Genomic DNA, 19005 nt, shown 5'->3' with positions numbered 1-19005 from the left:
TCTTGATCATTGTTTATGAAGATTATTTGTGATATAGTAGTTCCCGAAGAACAAAAGAAGAAAAAAGAAAAAAACCTTAATATTGAAGTATCTTTGAAGAATTGCTCAAAGAAAGAAGTTTGATATCAATGTTTGTAGATTTCAAACATAGCTCTTGGAGAACTATAAATTTAATACCGAGCATCCTTATGAAGATCATTTGTGATACAGTTCTTGAAGAACTACATCACAAAGAATATGGAATTAATATTAACGCATTATGGATGGATTGCTCAAAGATTATGGATTTCCTTAACTATTGTTAATGAAAAAATTATTTGTATAGTTCTTGAAGAACTTAAAATCCAATATTAAAGCATTCTTGTAGTATCGTTCAATGAAAAATTGTAAAAATTGTGAATTTCTCCGGCCATTCTAAAAAGAGATTTGTTATTGAGTTCCTGAAGAACTAAATTCTTATGGCAGATTACAATATATATGATCTATTTGATCTTGGTATAAGATGGACCAAAATTAAAGGAAATTAATAGAAGAATTGTTTATGTCTCTCGGATATGCTCCTGAAGTAGCAACTTTGAAAATATAATTTCAAGAATATTTTGTATATCAATTGTTGCACATACATTGGATGAATATTATTGATATATTTAGCTCATGATTGAATGCATGATTCATACGTTTTTTTTCCCCTCTCATAATAAAGATTATTCTCTTCAAATATAAATTGGTTTTAATTATTCGGTTACTTATTTAAATCAATTTATAGATTTTAATTTTAAAAATATTTTAATTGTTACTATCTTCTAATTTATTTATTTTATTTTGGTTACAATCTTCTAATTTCTAATTCTGCTGAAATCCACATAAACATTATTCTGTTATACTTTATTTTTACTCTTTTAATTCTCATACAAATAAATTATTACTATTTTTTATTATGTTCTACCGAAAAGAATTTTTTTTTGCTAAAACATATTTTTGTTAGCATGAAAGTATGTATCTATATTACTATTCATATATATATATATATATATATATATATATATATATATATATATTTTGGAAGGAATTAAATCCTATGTTTTATAGTACAAAAATTATTGAAGCTCCAGAAAAGCAAATACATTGTTATATCGAGAAACAAAGTTACACTTTGCTAATGTATTGTATATTTTAAAGTCTTAAAGAAATTTAGTATATATGCTTGAAGGATATTCACATAAATAAATATCATATTGAAACGAAGTAATGGAGGAGATCTTATATCTCTATATTACGAGACATGTTATCAATTTTTGTCTCTAGTTTGGGGCATACTTATAATATTAGTGCAACTCAAGCACATATATGTTTAAGTAAACCAGAAGTTTACAATTTAAATCATATTAAGTTTGTAATTGGCAAGATCGGATGGGTCATCCCGAATCTATTATGATGTGAAATATAAAATAATTTTATATGAATTGAAGGGCCTGAAGTTTCTTCAATCTAATAATTTTTATGTGTTACTAGTTCCCGAAGGAAGTTGATAAATTAAGTAAATGAGCATCTTTTGTTTTTTAGAATATATATAAGGTGATATTTGTAAATCAATACACCGATCATGTGGACCGATTCGATTCCTAAAATTTTAATTGATGCATCAACTAAATGGTCACATGTATGTTTGTTATAAACTCACAACCAGAAGTTTGTGAGATTATTTTTAAGAGTTCATTTTATATATATTATTCTTGAAAGTATTTGATAAGTATCATATGTTAATTGAAATTTATACTGAACATTTTGTAGAATATGTTCATACAAACAAAAATAATGGACTTGAAGATCTATTCTTTAGACGTCTGAAGTTAATTACACGATCGATACATATGAGATCGTAACTTCTAAGTTATAGTTGGGAACACCCAAACATGTGTGTTGAGATATTAAATAGCATCATGCCAACAAATTATTATATACATAAGCTCTCCCTTAATTTATTTGAATTTTGGTTTATAAACCTAATTTCCCATATATAAACATTTTTGGATGTGTTGGGTACGTCTCAATTGCTCCAATATAATGCATTTAAATGGGTCGTAAAAGAATATTGGGAAAATATATTTGATATAACTCTTCATCCCTTATAAATTATATCGAGCCAATAAGGAACTTGTTTATAGCTCAGAAGGCTAATTTTCAAGTGATGAAATAGTTTTCCCAATATTAGGGGGAGGGAATAAGCAGCTAAAAAATATGAACCAGAAGTTCAAATGAATCACTTGAAATAAATTATTATTATTATTATTATTATTATTATCTCATCTTGATCCTCATATAAAATAGCTTGAACCAAATGTTCAAAAGATAACTCATTTGCAAAGTTTATGAAATCAATCAATAGCTGCTAATGCTCCGATAAAAATAAATGTCCCTGCCGGACAATCTAATATTGCAAATGATTCTTAACCACGCTTGAAGCATGATAAGCAAATCGGTTTCACGGATAAATTCCTCAAATAAGATAAGGAGCTAAAAAGAAAGATGACCCAAGGGAGGATATGAAAAATTTTGAAAAAAGTATTTGACATAATTAATTTTTCAGTTCCAGAAGAACTCATTAGGTACCTATAATTTATTAAAACAAAGAGATCTCAATAAATTATGTCATGAATAAAATACGATGGAACCGAGATGAAGTCAACGTTGACAATATTTTTGCACATAATAAAGCGCTATATGTGATAAATGACAATGAGGATCATGGATCAAAGTCTATTAAAGATTATAGACAATGAAATTATTGACTAAATAGGTAGATGCGATTGATACAATATTAAACTAGCTTTGCAAAGCAAAAGGTTGTTGGACGAGTAGTCCGTACACCTGAAGATGAAAATAACTAGTACAAATTAGTTTTCGTGCGAAAAGAAAATGATGATAAACGTCTACCATTAATTTTCATGAGACGTATTCACCTGAAGTGAATTCAGAACTTCTTTATAATTGATTAAGTTTAGTTGCACATATGTATTACAATGTGTTTGAATGACTCACTTGATAATGATGATTATATAAGAATCCCTGAAGGATTTAGTTTTGATATTATATTTGAATGGCTCACTTGTGTGAGACATATAAATCATATTATATTGAAGAGATGACTTAATAAACATAAATAAGTCTCTTTATATACTCGAGCAATTTATATGCATGTTGTATAATATTCCTATTGAATATTTCCAAATAAGAAATATGAAAACGACAATTTGTTCATTTTTAAGAAAATATTTGAAAATGAATTTGTTATATTTGAGGCTTATATTGATGATAAAAAATATCATTAAGACTCCTGAAGAGCTTATGAGATATTGTCATTTTTCTTACAAAATAAGTAATTGAAGAATGCTTCGTGGATCATGAACCTTATAGAAAACATGATTCTATATGAAATTGTTGTAAGTTCCTCAATAGTGAATTACTAATTGGTCCTGAAGTACCATATATCAAATGCTAATAAATTTGTTGAGAAATATCATTTGCTGTAAATATTATCAGAACTCCTGAAGAGCTTCTGAAATTTGTAGATTAAAGAAATATCTGGATGCGCAAAATTTATTTGGAATTGTAAATTTATAATTTGAATAAAATTTTGTGCCTCAATAAAATGATATTTGACATTGACAAATCTAATTTGTTGTGTACTAAAATGGATGCGATGTCATTTGATGTGTCAAGCCTCAAGACAATGATGAACAATTTGAATTGGTCCTGAAGTATCATATCTTAATTCAATTGAAGACACTAATATATTTTACTCGTTATACATGTAGTATTTTATTTTAGTCTTTTCAGCCAACACAAATAGTGGAACAAAGTCAAGCATATTATTTACCTTAATGAAACAACAATATCATCCAATCATATGAAGATTTTAGCACTACATCAAGCAAGTTGAGAATGCACTTTTGTCGAGGCCTGAGGCCTGTAATTCAACGATACAAGAAACTTGTTGTTTTTATTACAAAAGGATGGTTCCCGCAACAATTCAATATGAAGATAACATAAGAAGCACTGCTAACTTGGAGAAGAGTATAATAAAGAAAATATGTCAAATCTTTCTACAAAATCAACTTCAAGCAAATCTTTTGAGGAAGTAGCACCGAAGATTATTTGGTTTTTTCATCTCATATATAACTGTTTTTATGAGGGGGGGACATAAATATATATGTTCTGCACTCTTTTTCCCTTCACCGTGGTTTTGTCCCTCTGGGTTTTCCTGGTAAGGTTTTTAACGAGACAGTTCACATATAAAGAATGCTATGTACTCTTTTTCCTTCACTAGGATTTTTTTTTTCCTAATGGTTTTTTTTCTAGTAAGTTTTAACGAGACATATCCTTGATGGACATTCAAGGGGGAGTGTTATGAATAATAATATGTAATGAATGTCCATTATTGTGTAGGTTTTCTTGTCCGCTAAATGTGTCCTATAAATAGGACCCATTTGTTACAATGTAATACACACCTTGAAGAGAATATACAAACTCTAATCTTTCTCTCTTCTCTCCTTCATCTCTATTCTTCTATATTCTTAGTTATGTTTAGATTAGTTTTATAACAATTAAACATATCTTTTTTATAGTCGTATGAGTTTTTCGAGTCATATGTGATAATAAGTTACGAGTTTGTTTACATCTAAAAATAAGTAACATGTCAGCTGAAAATCGGCCTGATAAACAATTGAGGGGTACGTAGCCGAATGAGACACAATCGATCGGTTATCAAGCAAGTGTAAATGCGGGTGAACATGAGAGATAATCGAATCTTTCTCAAACTACCGAGGTCTAATGTCATTGTCAAGAGTCAAGACATTAGATTTGATAAAAAAACGTAGGAGTTTGAGACTTGATAATTAGGTGTTTTGATTGTGCTTCATATTTATAGTGGCACTTGTTTTAGAGGGCGAGGATTGTGGATGCCACCTTGGAGGGAAACTACAAACTATGAATAAGGTTATTTGAATATATCGTAAAGTGTGAAATTTCAGTCAAACATGGAGCACCACGACCACCTATGTAGGAGAAGTTTTACACAATACCACACAAATAGTCGAATGAGACAAAGGATTTTTGCTCACGATTACTGGCCAATGGGGCTAGCATTTGCATATAAATATCACGGTTTTAATAAAATTTTATATCGCAAGCAATCAAGCAAGCATCAAATGCATTTTTTATCTCTTTTTTTCCCTTTATTTTTATGCATTTGTAGGTCAATAGTGAAACACATGCATACCGTATTTAACGTTCTTTAGAGTAGTAGTTAAGGAACTCACAAGTGAGGGACAAAGTTTCTCCCTCTGCTAATTGCTTGAAGATAAAAGAAGCATGATTGACGATGGTATTATTTGGGACAAATATCTTGTTTGCATGACACATAATTTAGGATGGACCGATGGACGGAGTATTATTTTGATAATATTCATGGCAACAATGTTTTTTTTTTGTTACATTAAAATTTGGACCATTTCTCGATTTGTGCATGTCATCCTTGCGCAGGGGTCATGCTAATCTTTTATGTATTGTTCCAATTTTATCGGATGTCCCCGAGGGGACGGCAACAATGTTTTCAACATTATGCATAATTTTTTTTACTAAATACTAGGGGTAAACCCGTGCGTTGCACATGTTCGATTAAAATATATAATTAAAATATTTTTATAAATGAAAAATAAATAGTTGTGATAATAATTAAGTATAACCATACATAGTTAAATGTATAATAATTTAAAATATGATTATATTTAATATATATGTATAAATTTTTTAAAAATATTAGATTTTTTTATTCATTTATATCGTAGTTTTGTTTATATTATTTTAATGTAATAGATCTTTGATAATATCTTATAAGTTTGAAGTGATGCATCATATTCTATTTTAATGGTGTAGTCGTATGAGATTTTAGCTTTTTTTATATGAGTTGCAATTGTATAGTCACATATCACTCTGCGTTTTATTCTTGATGTATCCTTTATTTTATTTTTTCAATAAGAGTTGGAGGAATGCATACATACATGCTTTTTTTTATCACATAATCTCGTTTTTTTGAAAATTACGTATAAAATAGCATAAACGCTTACTCTCTTCCATGCAATTTAAGTTACTACAAATAGTTTTTCTACTTACTTCTCTCTCTTTTTTTTAAGTCTCTTCTCACATATTCACTTGGTGGAAAATAATATTTGCTTGAATATTTAGTTTATTTTTGTTATAATATAAACTTGAATATTTTTGTCGCCAATATATAAGTTTGGATGTTGATTTCATATATTTGAATTTAATTAGGTTTAATAATAATAATTATAATTCATATTCAACAAAAGGAAGGCTAATTACAAAAAGGAAAAAAACTACTAAAGTAAAATAAATGGAAAAATTAAATCTAAAAAATGTGGCTCACATTAAAAAAAATTCACATTATGTTTAATATGAATCTCTTAAAAATTATCTATTACAAAATAACCATAAAGTTAATACGTACTACATATTAAAGCTCTTAACGACAATGTTTCATGTTGACAATAGATACATAGTCAATACCTTCAAAAGAAACAATAGAATGAGATCATAACGTATAAGAATATTATATTGCAAACATAATTAATATAAAAAAATGAAGAGAAATACTTACTATGTCTATGGTTTCTTAATTTTATGAACGTATATGTTTATTATTGGAATTCTTTGAGTCACATAGCATAATAACCTCCCTAATTATATTTATTGACCTTATGTATTCATTTCATAAGGTGTGAGTAGATTGATTTTACGTATTCTTTTTCATTAAGTTAATGTCATTACTCATTAGCAATATTTATTACCTTTTAATATAATGTATTAGTTTATTTAGATTTAATTTAATAAATTAAAAGAGATAATATTAAGATTTTAACAAAGATTGAAAACATTTTCTTAGAGTGTCACATCATCACAATGAAGGCCTATGAGCAATTCAACCTTCCTTTTACTAGTAAAAGATATCTATATATACTTACTATGTCTATGGTTTCTTAATTTTATGAACGTATATGTTTATTATTGGAATTCTTTGAGTCACATAGCATAATAACCTCCCTAATTATATTTATTGACCTTATGTATTCATTTCATAAGGTGTGAGTAGATTGATTTTCCGTATTCTTTTTCATTAAGTTGATGTCATTACTCATTAGCAATATTTATTACCTTTTAATATAATGTATTAGTTTTTTTAGATTTAATTTAATAAATTAAAAGAGATAATATTAAGATTTTAACAAAGATTGAAAACATTTTCTTAGAGTGCCACATCATCACAATGAAGGCCTATGAGCAATTCAACCTTCCTTTTACTAGTAAAAGATTATATTGCAAACATAATTAATATAAAAAAATGAAGAGAAATACTTACTATGTCTATGGTTTCTTAATTTTATGAACGTATATGTTTATTATTGGAATTCTTTGAGTCACATAGCATAATAACCTCCCTAATTATATTTATTGACCTTATGTATTCATTTCATAAGGTGTGAGTAGATTGATTTTACGTATTCTTTTTCATTAAGTTAATGTCATTACTCATTAGCAATATTTATTACCTTTTAATATAATGTATTAGTTTATTTAGATTTAATTTAATAAATTAAAAGAGATAATATTAAGATTTTAACAAAGATTGAAAACATTTTCTTAGAGTGTCACATCATCACAATGAAGGCCTATGAGCAATTCAACCTTCCTTTTACTAGTAAAAGATATCTATATATACTTACTATGTCTATGGTTTCTTAATTTTATGAACGTATATGTTTATTATTGGAATTCTTTGAGTCACATAGCATAATAACCTCCCTAATTATATTTATTGACCTTATGTATTCATTTCATAAGGTGTGAGTAGATTGATTTTCCGTATTCTTTTTCATTAAGTTGATGTCATTACTCATTAGCAATATTTATTACCTTTTAATATAATGTATTAGTTTTTTTAGATTTAATTTAATAAATTAAAAGAGATAATATTAAGATTTTAACAAAGATTGAAAACATTTTCTTAGAGTGCCACATCATCACAATGAAGGCCTATGAGCAATTCAACCTTCCTTTTACTAGTAAAAGATTATTCTAAGAAACAAATAAATGGCAAATTAAATATTGCAAAATTTCTTAAAAGCTCAATAATTGTTTTTTTAGGGTACAAGTTTGCAAGATCTTTAAATTTCACTCAAATAAATTTATAATTGATGTTTTTATTTTTTTATTTTATTAAATAGAAAAAAAACACTTGTGCATTTGATCTACTACAAATAAGGCTTCAATTGTACTAAGAAATTGTTTTTAGGACTGGACAAACTGGGTCAAAAAACCAAACAAAAACTAAAATTCTTTTCTCCCACCGAAACAATGGATAACTTTTATCCTCTACACAAATTATCTAAAATACTCAAATATCTTTTTGTCTATCAAATATCGCACAAGACAAAATTTATTCAATGTTATAAACTGATCTTAACTGTTGATCAGAACAGGTAGACGGCCAGTTAGCAGTCCGTTGAGCAGGTGGTTGACGGCGGGTCGAGCAGCTGATCCACGGAAGGGGGGGTTGTACCTGCAGGTGCTCCGATGCCAAAGTCAGACAAGAAAAGAGAGCAAGAGAGATACTAGTGAGAGAAAGTAATTGAGAGAATGAATAGTGTTACCTAGCTCTCATGTATAGGAGAACTTATATAGCCTCCAACTCTGGGCCAAAGGTCCTCTTATTGGGTTGGACTTGCCAAGGCCCAATAAGATGGACTGTCAAGATATCACCCTTAGATAGTGGGTAGAACAGTAATTTGCTCCTATCTTGGAGAGGTTCCACCATGTTCTGCTGACATGGATATGATGGGGCAAGCCATGTGAACTTTAGAGGGTATGAAGTGGACTAGTTCTAGTCTAGTCCAGAACATAAACTTTGTTTTGTGTTGTTCTATCATGCATTGTTGTGTCTAATATTTACACATTTTTCAACAAATTTTCTTTTATCAATTAAAATTAAAAGGTTCTACCTAGTAGCGAATTCATAAAATTTTCATAGTGAATCCAGGAAAATATTGAATAATATGTTTATAAAAGAATACTATATTTTAGACTTTTTATGAACAAGCATCCCCCACAATTTTATGATGTTTTTACTACACCTATCAAAGCCTCAAAGTAAATAGCAACACACTCCCATGGTCCCATTTGAAGAGATCTGCTTCTACTCTGGTTAGATTTGGTACCACATTGAGCGAGTCATGAATCAGTTCTAGCATGTTCAGATTATTCTTAGGCATCTAGCAGTCTCTGCCAATACTCTAGGGACAGTGTATTAACTGCATATTAGAAAGGCGATCGTCGTTTGCATGGCTGAGATATTGAGAAGTTCAATTTTTTTCTGCTGGGTATCTAGTAATAATATGGAACAAAAGGACATATTTTTTTTTAGAAGTACAAAATGATTCTAAAATTGGAATTAAGAACCTAAAAAAAAAAAGGGTAAATGATCATTTACCTCCCTGCAAAATAAGCAAATTTTCGTTTACCCCCCTATGCAGATTTTTTTTCTGTTTACCCCCCTACAAAAAATAGATTCACTCATTTTGCCCCCCGTGTGTACAGCAGGACATGTGAATGTGCAAATCTGCTGACATGGCTTGTACACGTGGAAAAAATAATTAATATTTATTTTTTAAATTCCACGTCAGATAATATATTTTTTTTAAAAAAAAAAATTCCTACAAAATAAAAAAATGGACTTTCTTTTTTTTTCCCAAAAAAATCCTACAAATAAATTATTTAAAAAATTTCCTGCAAAAAAAATAAACTACAAAGAATTTTAAAAAATTTCCAACAAAAAAAAAATTAATTTTCTTATTTTGCTCCCAAAATAAATATTTACTCCAAAATAAAGTTTATTTTCAAAATAAAAATTTTAAGGATTTATTTTCAAATCTTTTTGAATTAAAAAAACATGATCTTTATTTTTTAAAAACAAAACATTATTTTTTTGTTAATCTCTTTGAATTAAAAAAAATAGAAAAAGAAGTTTTATTCGAGTTTTCCTCTTATACCAAAATCATTTTCCCTAGAAATAGAAAAATAGAAGAAGCAGAAGACGATTCCGGTGATTGAAGAAGACGACGACGAATATGATCACGACGGAGGAAGCAAACCCGCGAAGATTCTGTTTTTTTTAAACCAAAAAGATTTGAAAATAAATTTTTAAAATCTGAAAATTCGTTTTTTAATTTTAGGAAAAAAATAATAATTTTGTACGAAAAAAAACTATTTGTAGGAATTTTTAAAAATTTTGTAGGGAAAAATAATTTATTTGTAGGATTTTCTTTTAATTTTGGAAAAAAAATTCGTTTTATTAATTTTGTAGGAAAAGTTTATTTTTTAAAAAAATATTATCTGACGTGGAATTTAAAAATAAATATAAATGTTTTTTTCCACGTGTACAAGTCACGTCAGCAAATTTGCACAATCACATGTCCTGCTGTACACACAGGGGGCAAAATGAGTGAATCTATTTTTTGCAGGGGGTAAACAGAAAAAAAATCTGCATAGGGGGTAAATGAAAATTTGCTTATTTTGCGGGGGGGTAAATGATCATTTACCCAAAAAAAAATAACACAAGAAAATAATATAGAGATCTAAACCATTAAATTATAAAGAGGGGATCATATTCGAATTTGAAGGGGAAAAAATAGTTAAATGTCGAGATGTGAAAATTGAAAAAACCTAAGAAAAAAAATGGAGAGGTTCCATTTTCCTACATTGTATTTAAATATCTACGAATAAATGAATAACTATAAAGTGACATTTTAACCATGGCAGCAAAATAATTCCAAGTTACCTTTTTTTATTTATCTTCAATAGGTACCAGGATATAGGGAACTATACAGCATATCAATCCTTAAAATGCAGACAACAAATTGAATATGATTTCCCTACACTTGGAAACCAGAAATCCTCAATAAATTGTGCTATCACTCCAAGATTATTATCTTTTCCATATAACAATGTACATGTAACCTAATAATTTCTCTCCAAACCAGTATTCAGCAAAGCTGCATTACTTAGCTACTTTTAATGGAGGCCTGTTAATCTTTTCAAGTAATCTACTAAATACTAATTGGACTGGTATGCAAGCTACTGTGGGGGGACCGGAGATTTCTGGTTTAATTAATCTACCTGTTTGAAAGCTACTGATATCATGCAATGGATTTCTAAGACTATGTTCAGTAGATAATGAGGACAGAGTTCTAATTTTCTGGTTAGATGACAGGCTCAACTTCTTTGGCACCTTTTTAGCGAACTTTTTGTCGCCGCTCTTTTTTTGAAGGCCTGCCTTATGAATGGAACTTCCAGTGTTTAGTTTTTTATAATCGAAGTTTTGTTCTTGATCTAAAGAGGGAAAGTCAACAGCAACTTCAGCACCATTTGATGACAATACATGGGGGCGAGGGATACGGAAATTTGCTGTTCTCCTTGCAGTCCTCCAAGCTTGCGGAAGCACACTATATCCTTCAACACCAATCCCATCATTACTGAAGTCATCAATTGCAGAAAAGAGAGTTTCAGAAGAACCATCCTTAAGGACCTCAACCTGGATTGGGTGCCCTATTATTGCCTTTCCATCTAACTTACTCATGAGAGAAATAATGGGCACAGGCTGCTTTCGATATCCTGCTTGAACATTCACATCTACATTAATCAGCATCGAACTCATCCTCCCACCAACATGATAACCATCACCGTATGTTGGAGTAACTCCCTTAATATCCCAATATTCTTTTGAATCAAAATGTTCATCCCAGGCCAAGTCATCCACACGACGATGAGTTTCATTTTGAATTTTTGATACAGCTCTAAGAGTGGGAGAATATTCATCTTCCAATCCAAACATTTGATCATCGTCATAAAGTGCATCACTAAAATCACTTCTGTAGCAATCTAAACTTGAACCCATTCTCTTGTGACTTGAATTAGTTCTTTCTTCTTCAAAATCCACTTCTGCTCCATATATAATACCTTTTCCATCAGGGGCACCATAAGACCTCTTTACAAGATTCCGGTTATTCCTTTTCCCTTTTAGTTGCCATTTAGACACGGCTTCATTACATGTTATCAGTTCACGAGGATAGAGGTGAGGCATGTCACTGGTGACTGCTAATTCATCAGGCTCCTCACTACTTGTGCTTTCATGTTCTTCAAAATCCCGGCCAGTTTCTGCAGTTACAGTAACATTCAAAAAACCATAAAGGATGATGTAAAAGAAAAATAAAACAAATAGTCCAACACAAAAATTGAACCCTTTATCAATAACGAAGCTATGACTTGAGTACAGGATTCCCTTAGATGCTCACATAAAAATTGGAAGTGACTCCCCAATTAAAATTCATGAAACTGGTCAAAACTAAAATATGCATGATAGTGCCAATTCCTTCTGTTTTCCTTCTCCTGAATCTAACACCATGGGCCTTCAAAAATCAGAATAATCGTGTAATGAATTTTGCCTATCATGATCTTTTTCTTGGGTGTTGAATGCATACACAATACCACATGCTGGAAAAGGCACACTAGTTTACCAAAGTGGTAGTAGATCTTAAAATCAAATCTTACAATAAAATTCTTATAGCATATTGGCCAATTCAAGTAGGAATAGGATCATGACTTTTTAACCTTGACAATAAAGATAAGCCAGCTAAATAATTTGTTGATTTCAATATAGGGGAGGGATCAAATTACACCGGTGTAACATTTGAGTAATGTTACACCGCTCAATGACGCTTTAACGAATACAAATTTTACAAAAATCCAACATTTGATTGAAAGTTTATAAAAATCTAAAATCGTTTGATATGTTTTTGAGATAGATCAAGATTATTTGAAGTTACAAATTATTAAATCAAGTACAGAATGTTGATTTCAAGTACAGAATGATTTCATTATATTATATAAGAAATGAGAAAGAAAATGCAGAGATGGAGATCTTAGGAGGGAAACTTTCTTCATCTTGTACCTGGCTAATTCTATGCCATTTGCCAGGACAGACATATTATTTGAAGTTACAAATTATTAAATCAAGTACAGAATGATGCAGGAATGTAAAGAACAGCTACTTCAGAAGCTGAGAGAATCACTTGCACATGGTTCGTTTAATTAAAATCCATACAACCATACCCGCTACCGCAAAAAATAGCTAAAAATAATTTTTAGAGCAAGAAGCCGAGATACAGAAAAAAAAAATTAAGAGAAGTAAATTCACAAAATGAAAAACACTGGCAGAATGAAGCACTGGAATCAACAAGAGGTGTATCGTTTTTTCCTAATTCTTTTAAGTTGTAGCCAATTTATAGTGCATATTATTGAGACGAGGATAGCAAAAGTATGACAGAAACCTAACCTGTAAGTATAGTCATCTTTACATTCATGTCAGGTTCTGTCTCAGAAGAATCTGAACCTGAATCAGAGACGGTGGAGTCTGTTTCTGTAGAGCCAGATTCAAGATCATCCATAAATGTTGATTCAGTCTCTCCATCCAAAGAACCACGATAAGGAAACTGTCCTCCAAATTTTGGAGATGGCGTGTCAACAAGGGCTAGTCTCTCTTTGTTATCAAGAGAATCACCAGACTCGGCTGGCAAATAAAAATACCTACTCCTCTTTGTACGGTATGCTATTTGCCTAGCTCCTGAAAAAAGAACCACATTCAGATTATATCCTAAAACATACAAATGATTTTCACCAATGAAATAATATGATTAATTTTTATGTCTCCTTATTAAAATAATGCTCAGTCAATCTCTCATTAGGTCATATTCTTTTGTCTACAGAATTTTACCGTTTGCCTGGAGCGCATTCCCCATGCAAAGATTATCACTTGCAAGAGCCCGAGCACCCTCATCAACTGATATTCTCTTTGAAACACGTGGATCCACGGGAGATGAGAAGTTCCCTTTCAATGGTGGAATTTTGAGTCCAAAATCCTGCATGTCTCTCATCCGAGGAGTCACTTCAGAGAGATCTACTTCCACATCCCTGGCTACTTCCAAAGGAAAACAACCTCCATCAATTTCATTTTCACAAGACACATATGATTTCAAATATGCATATTTTTCATCATCATCACTGTCATCATTTCCCGGGGTTTCCACCGGCAAAACAACCACACCCTTTTTAACCGAACTAGACAATCTACGCTCAGTTCGATCAGAAGCATTGACTGATTTTGCTTGCTTCTTCGCCAATTGCCTCTCAAGTTCAAGAGCATGAAGAATGGCATCTTCACGACGGGCATATTTCTCTCTTTTCTTTAAAGGCATCTCATGAGAGGATTCAACCTTTTCAATACAATCATCAAACTCGCCACAACGGAATGCCTTTACACGCTTGGATTTCTCCAAATTGTACCAATCTCTACAAAGAATAATTAAACCACCAAATTCCATAAATATTAATAATAATAAAACTGTTAAGAATGCTAAAACACAAAGATTAGTGATTTGTACATCTCATATACATAAAGTCATAAACATAACAGCAATGTAACTAATAATGATTATGATCCTAACCTCTCCACATATATGATCAGATTATAGAATATTACACAGATTATGGATTATGATAGCTAATTAAGTTGCAAAGACTCAATTAATTAATTAATCAATGAGTATAATGTAAGAAATACATGAAAGCAGAGTAGTTAAATTTACAACTGAAATCTGTCATGAGAGAAAGAGAGAGAGAGAGAGAGTTACACGCTAGCGTCTTCTCTGCCGAGAAGCTTAACCGGAGTTCCTGACCGAGGAGAAGTGAGATGAGAAGTGGACATATCATCGGCGCCAAGTATTTGACCCGGCCACCAAGACCCGTTTCTCCGGCGAACCCATACGATCGATCCAACGGCGCAATCCATTCTCCACTTTCACCCTCCTTTTCTTAGGAACGATAAGAATGAGGTTTGACGGAGGGTGGTTGTGGCTCAGATCAACCAACGGCGAAGAACGGAGGATCCGGTACCGGCGTGAGCGGTTGAATCGTGATCCGATTAGGGTAATCTGGGTTAGGGAAAATGTTCCAATTCAGATTTGGGGAAATTCCAATTTTTTTATTCAATTTTGATCTTTGCTTTCTGATTTTTCTTTTTTATCAAAAAATGCTCTTCGGTTTTTTTCTTCTCCTCTTGCGGTTTTGGGTTGGTCGTTGAACTGTGAATTTGGTCGGTGGTTAAATGTGCATTTTACCTTACCAAAAATGTAACTACCCGGTTCATAAAATTTTTGTTAAATATATTTTTAATTCCTATAAGTTAAATATTTTTGTCTGTGACGTGAGTTTATCTCAGTTGGTAAGGATATCAATATTTTATACGTAAGAGTCGGAGTTTGAATCCGAACACTCCACTTATTTATCTCTAAAATGGTGGAATTTCTATTTACTAAACTACCTGGCAAAAAATATATATTTGTGATTTGGTTTTGATCGATTTTGAGCCAAAAATTTATTCAATCCAAATATAAAATCATTTGTTGTTTAGTTTAATTTTGGATGACAAGTTAAAAAAAAAATCTATTCAATTCGGTCTAATTAGTCCGGTTTAATTTGAATTGGTTTTTTTAATATCCAAATTACCAGTTGTAGTTCTTATTTAATTATCTTTTACTAGTAAAAGGAAGGTTGAATTGCTCATAGGCCTTCATTGTGATGATGTGGCACCTCTAAAAAAACTCCATATTTTGATTGAAAATTTACCAACTTCTCTTAATTATTAAAAATATCTAAAATAAAATTTATCCTCCACAAATTAAATTTCATGTCTAATGATTAATACATGAATAGAAAAAGAAACCCCCATAATTCCAAAAGACTATATTTTGGCATATATAAAATGATAAATATGGATTAATAGAAAACGTAAATGACTAAATAATTAAGAGTAACCTAAATATCCACATACTTGCCCAAATAAAAAACTTAATTCGTATATATGGATCAATAAAACATTCATACGTAAAAACCAAAAAAATATATCCATATGTCACTAAAATATGTACATATAAATTATATGTATATATAATTTTTAGTATTGTTATTAAATATATATAATCTAATTTTCTAAAAAAACCAAGATAAATCATATTAATATATTATTACACATTGCAATTTATTTATTTACAAGTAAAAGGAATGTTGAGTTGCTCACAATCAAGTATTTTGATGATGTGGCACTCTACAAAAAAAGTTTACAATCTCAATTAAAAAAAATTCATCATCTCCTTTAATTAAATCATTTTAATTTTAATTATCTTTAATTAAATCATTTTAATCTTTTATTTATTTTTTACAAGTAAAAGGAATGTTGAGTTGCTCACAATCAAGTATTTTGATGATGTGACACTCTACAAAAAAAGTTTACAATCTCAATTAAAAAAAAATTTCATCATCTCCTTTAATTAAATCATTTTAATTTTAATTATCTTTAATTAAATCATTTTAATTTTAATTATCAATATATCAAATTATCAAGTTTACAATCTCTATTAAAAAACCTTTTCATCATCTCCTTTAATTAAATCATATTATTTAATTATTAATATTATAAAAATATGGTAGAATAACATATCATATATTAAATATATTATATTGAACATTAATATTTCAAAATGATGATATTATGGTGTGTTTGTTTCAAGGTTTGTAATGTTATTCCTGGGAATATGAGATCTGGAATGTAACATTGCTATGTTTGTTTCAAGTTTTGAAATTTTGTTCCCAGGAATTTTTTAATCCCAGGAATGTTATTTACACATAACTTCTACACTTGTTATTCCCATGCTAATAGGGTGGGAATATAACATTCTCATGGGAATAAAACTCAACTTCCTATAACTTCTCATAACTTCCCACTACCACTCACATTTATTTGCATTTTTATTTTTTTGAATTTTTTATTTTATATAAATTTTAAAAACATTCCCAGGAAATCTAAAATTTAACCAAACACATGAGTAGGAATGTTATTCCTGGAAATAATATTCCTAGGAATATCATTCCAAGGAATGCAATTTCATACCTTGAAACAAACACACCCTTAGTTGTATTTGAAATATATGAAATAGAAAAAGAAATAATTAAATTAAAGGAGAGATCGATGATGAAGATAAAAAGTGTGTTTGATATGCTAAAATCTGGGGACCGAACTAAACAATTATTGTTGTACCATGTTTGATTAAGAAACTGATTATGAAACTACACAAAATAGGTAGCATGAGATATGACAAAAACAATAATTTTTGTCCCTCACAGAATCACATGACAACTTTTTTCCACTGTACAACTATATAAAATACGGAAATACTCATTTTATTACAAAATAACACAAAACAAGATAACACGAGGCAGGACAAAAAGATATAGGACAATAATATTTTTATATTCAAAAAAAAAATGAGTATTTTCATATTTTTTTATAATTGTACCGTGGACAGAAAATGGTATTGTGGTTCGCTGAGGGATAAAATAATTTGTTTTTGTGCAATCTCTTGCTACCTAATTTGTCCGGTCCCGTAATCAGTTTCAAATCAAATAGGGTACAACAAAAGTTGTTCAGTCAAATTCCCCGTATTTTAGCAGATCAAACGAGTTTATAATTAAGTGTATACGACCCATATTAAATTTTGTATACTCCATCGATCCAATGGTCTTAAAAAACTAGACCATCGTAGACCATTTTTAAACCGTCCCATGCTAAATGCCACCCAATCTACTATAGAAGTGTCTTAGAGGGCATAATCATAAACAAAGTCTTCTAAACACACTCCAATCTACTATAGAAGCGTGTTATACGATATTACCATAATATTTTTCATGAGTTTGGTCAAGACCGACACAACGCGTTAGGAAGCTTCAGACGAATTTAAGAATGAAGTTTTTTTTTTAAAAGTTTATAAAAATATATTAGTAAAACGACTACATTTTATTTTATATATTATTTTTCATACATTTTAAAATACAACAAAATTATCTTATAAAAGAATACAAAAATGTGTAGTATTTGTTAAATTAATACCGTTTTTGCTAAAGTTATTTGTGTGAATGTCTAGTCAACATGAATGCCGAGCTATGGTTTAGTATAGCATGATAGTAAAACGTGTCGTCTCTAGTAAAGAGGCTTCTCTCTCTCTCTCTCTCTCTCTCTCTCTCTCTCTCTCTCTCTCTCTCTCTCTCTATATATATATATATATATATATATATATATATATATATATATATATATAATAGGCGTCTCCCTCCCTCCCTCTAGTGGGAACTGATCCGTGCCTCCTTAATAGGAGGAGGGGGTTGAACTCCCCGATTATTCAGCTCACATGGGCTACTATCTCGAAGTCATGGGCGGCCAAGACTTAGTCCACCTTATTGGGCTTCCTGTTCCCTAAACGGGCAAGCCCAACTAGTGGAGGAAAGCCACCCAGTATAAATATAAGGGTAAATAGTGTTATACCCCCCTGCAAAATAGACGAGTTTTGCGTTACCACCCTGTAAATTTTTTTTTTGAGATTACCCCCCTGCAATGTCAAGATTCTTTGCGTTACCCCCCTGGTTTAACAAGTGGGCATATGATATGGAAGAATCTTGACGTGGCATGACACGTGGAAATTAATTTATTTTTTATTTATTTTTAATTACCAACTCATTAATTAATGTGGGTTTTTAATTAAAAAAATGAAAAAAAAAAACTTAAAAGTTGTTATATTTTTATGAACTTACTTAAAAGAAAGTTTTTTTTTTGACTAAAAGTTGTTATTATATATATAAAAAAAATTTCTTATATATATATAATAACTAATAATAGAGTAACCAACAAAAAAAACGAAGATGAAAAAAAAACTAATAATAATAATAGTAACCAAAAAACTAATAATAATAATATTATTATTATTAGTTTTT

At 30.0% G+C, this 19005-nt stretch overlaps 1 protein-coding gene and 1 non-coding gene across 2 annotated transcripts; both read right to left on the bottom strand.

Moving 5' to 3' along the window:
* Positions 1 to 5495: 5495 nt before the first annotated feature.
* LOC123919167 lies at positions 5496 to 5598 on the bottom strand. The gene has a single exon (XR_006813082.1). It is a non-coding gene; the product is annotated as a U6 spliceosomal RNA (small nuclear RNA).
* A 5297-nt stretch (positions 5599 to 10895) lies between these two features.
* On the bottom strand, positions 10896 to 15320 carry LOC123913673. Its single transcript, XM_045964488.1, has 4 exons — positions 14817 to 15320; positions 13901 to 14475; positions 13463 to 13750; positions 10896 to 12285 (listed from the first exon to the last, which is right to left on the bottom strand). The coding sequence occupies exons 1-4, from the start codon at positions 14972 to 14974 to the stop codon at positions 11129 to 11131; spliced, it is 2178 nt and encodes a 725-aa protein (XP_045820444.1). The 5' UTR covers positions 14975 to 15320; the 3' UTR covers positions 10896 to 11128.
* Between the last annotated feature and the right edge of the window lie 3685 nt (positions 15321 to 19005).

The sequence above is a fragment of the Trifolium pratense genome, linkage group LG3 (genome assembly GCF_020283565.1).
Source record: "Trifolium pratense cultivar HEN17-A07 linkage group LG3, ARS_RC_1.1, whole genome shotgun sequence".
In the NCBI taxonomy this organism is placed as follows: domain Eukaryota; kingdom Viridiplantae; phylum Streptophyta; class Magnoliopsida; order Fabales; family Fabaceae; genus Trifolium; species Trifolium pratense.
The sequence above is the reverse complement of the archived record's forward strand: the minus strand, read 5'-3'. Positions and strand labels throughout refer to the sequence as shown.

Coding starts and splice junctions, on each gene's coding strand:
- LOC123913673 (XM_045964488.1), bottom strand. CDS start 14,974: ATGGATTGCGCCGTTGGATCGATCGTATGGGTTCGCCGGAGAAACGGG. Junction 14,476..14,816: donor GGCAGAGAAGACGCTAGCGT/GTAACTCTCTCT, acceptor TATTCTTTGTAG/AGATTGGTACAATTTGGAGA. Junction 12,286..13,462: donor AAAGATGACTATACTTACAG/GTTAGGTTTCTG, acceptor CTGTAACTGCAG/AAACTGGCCGGGATTTTGAA.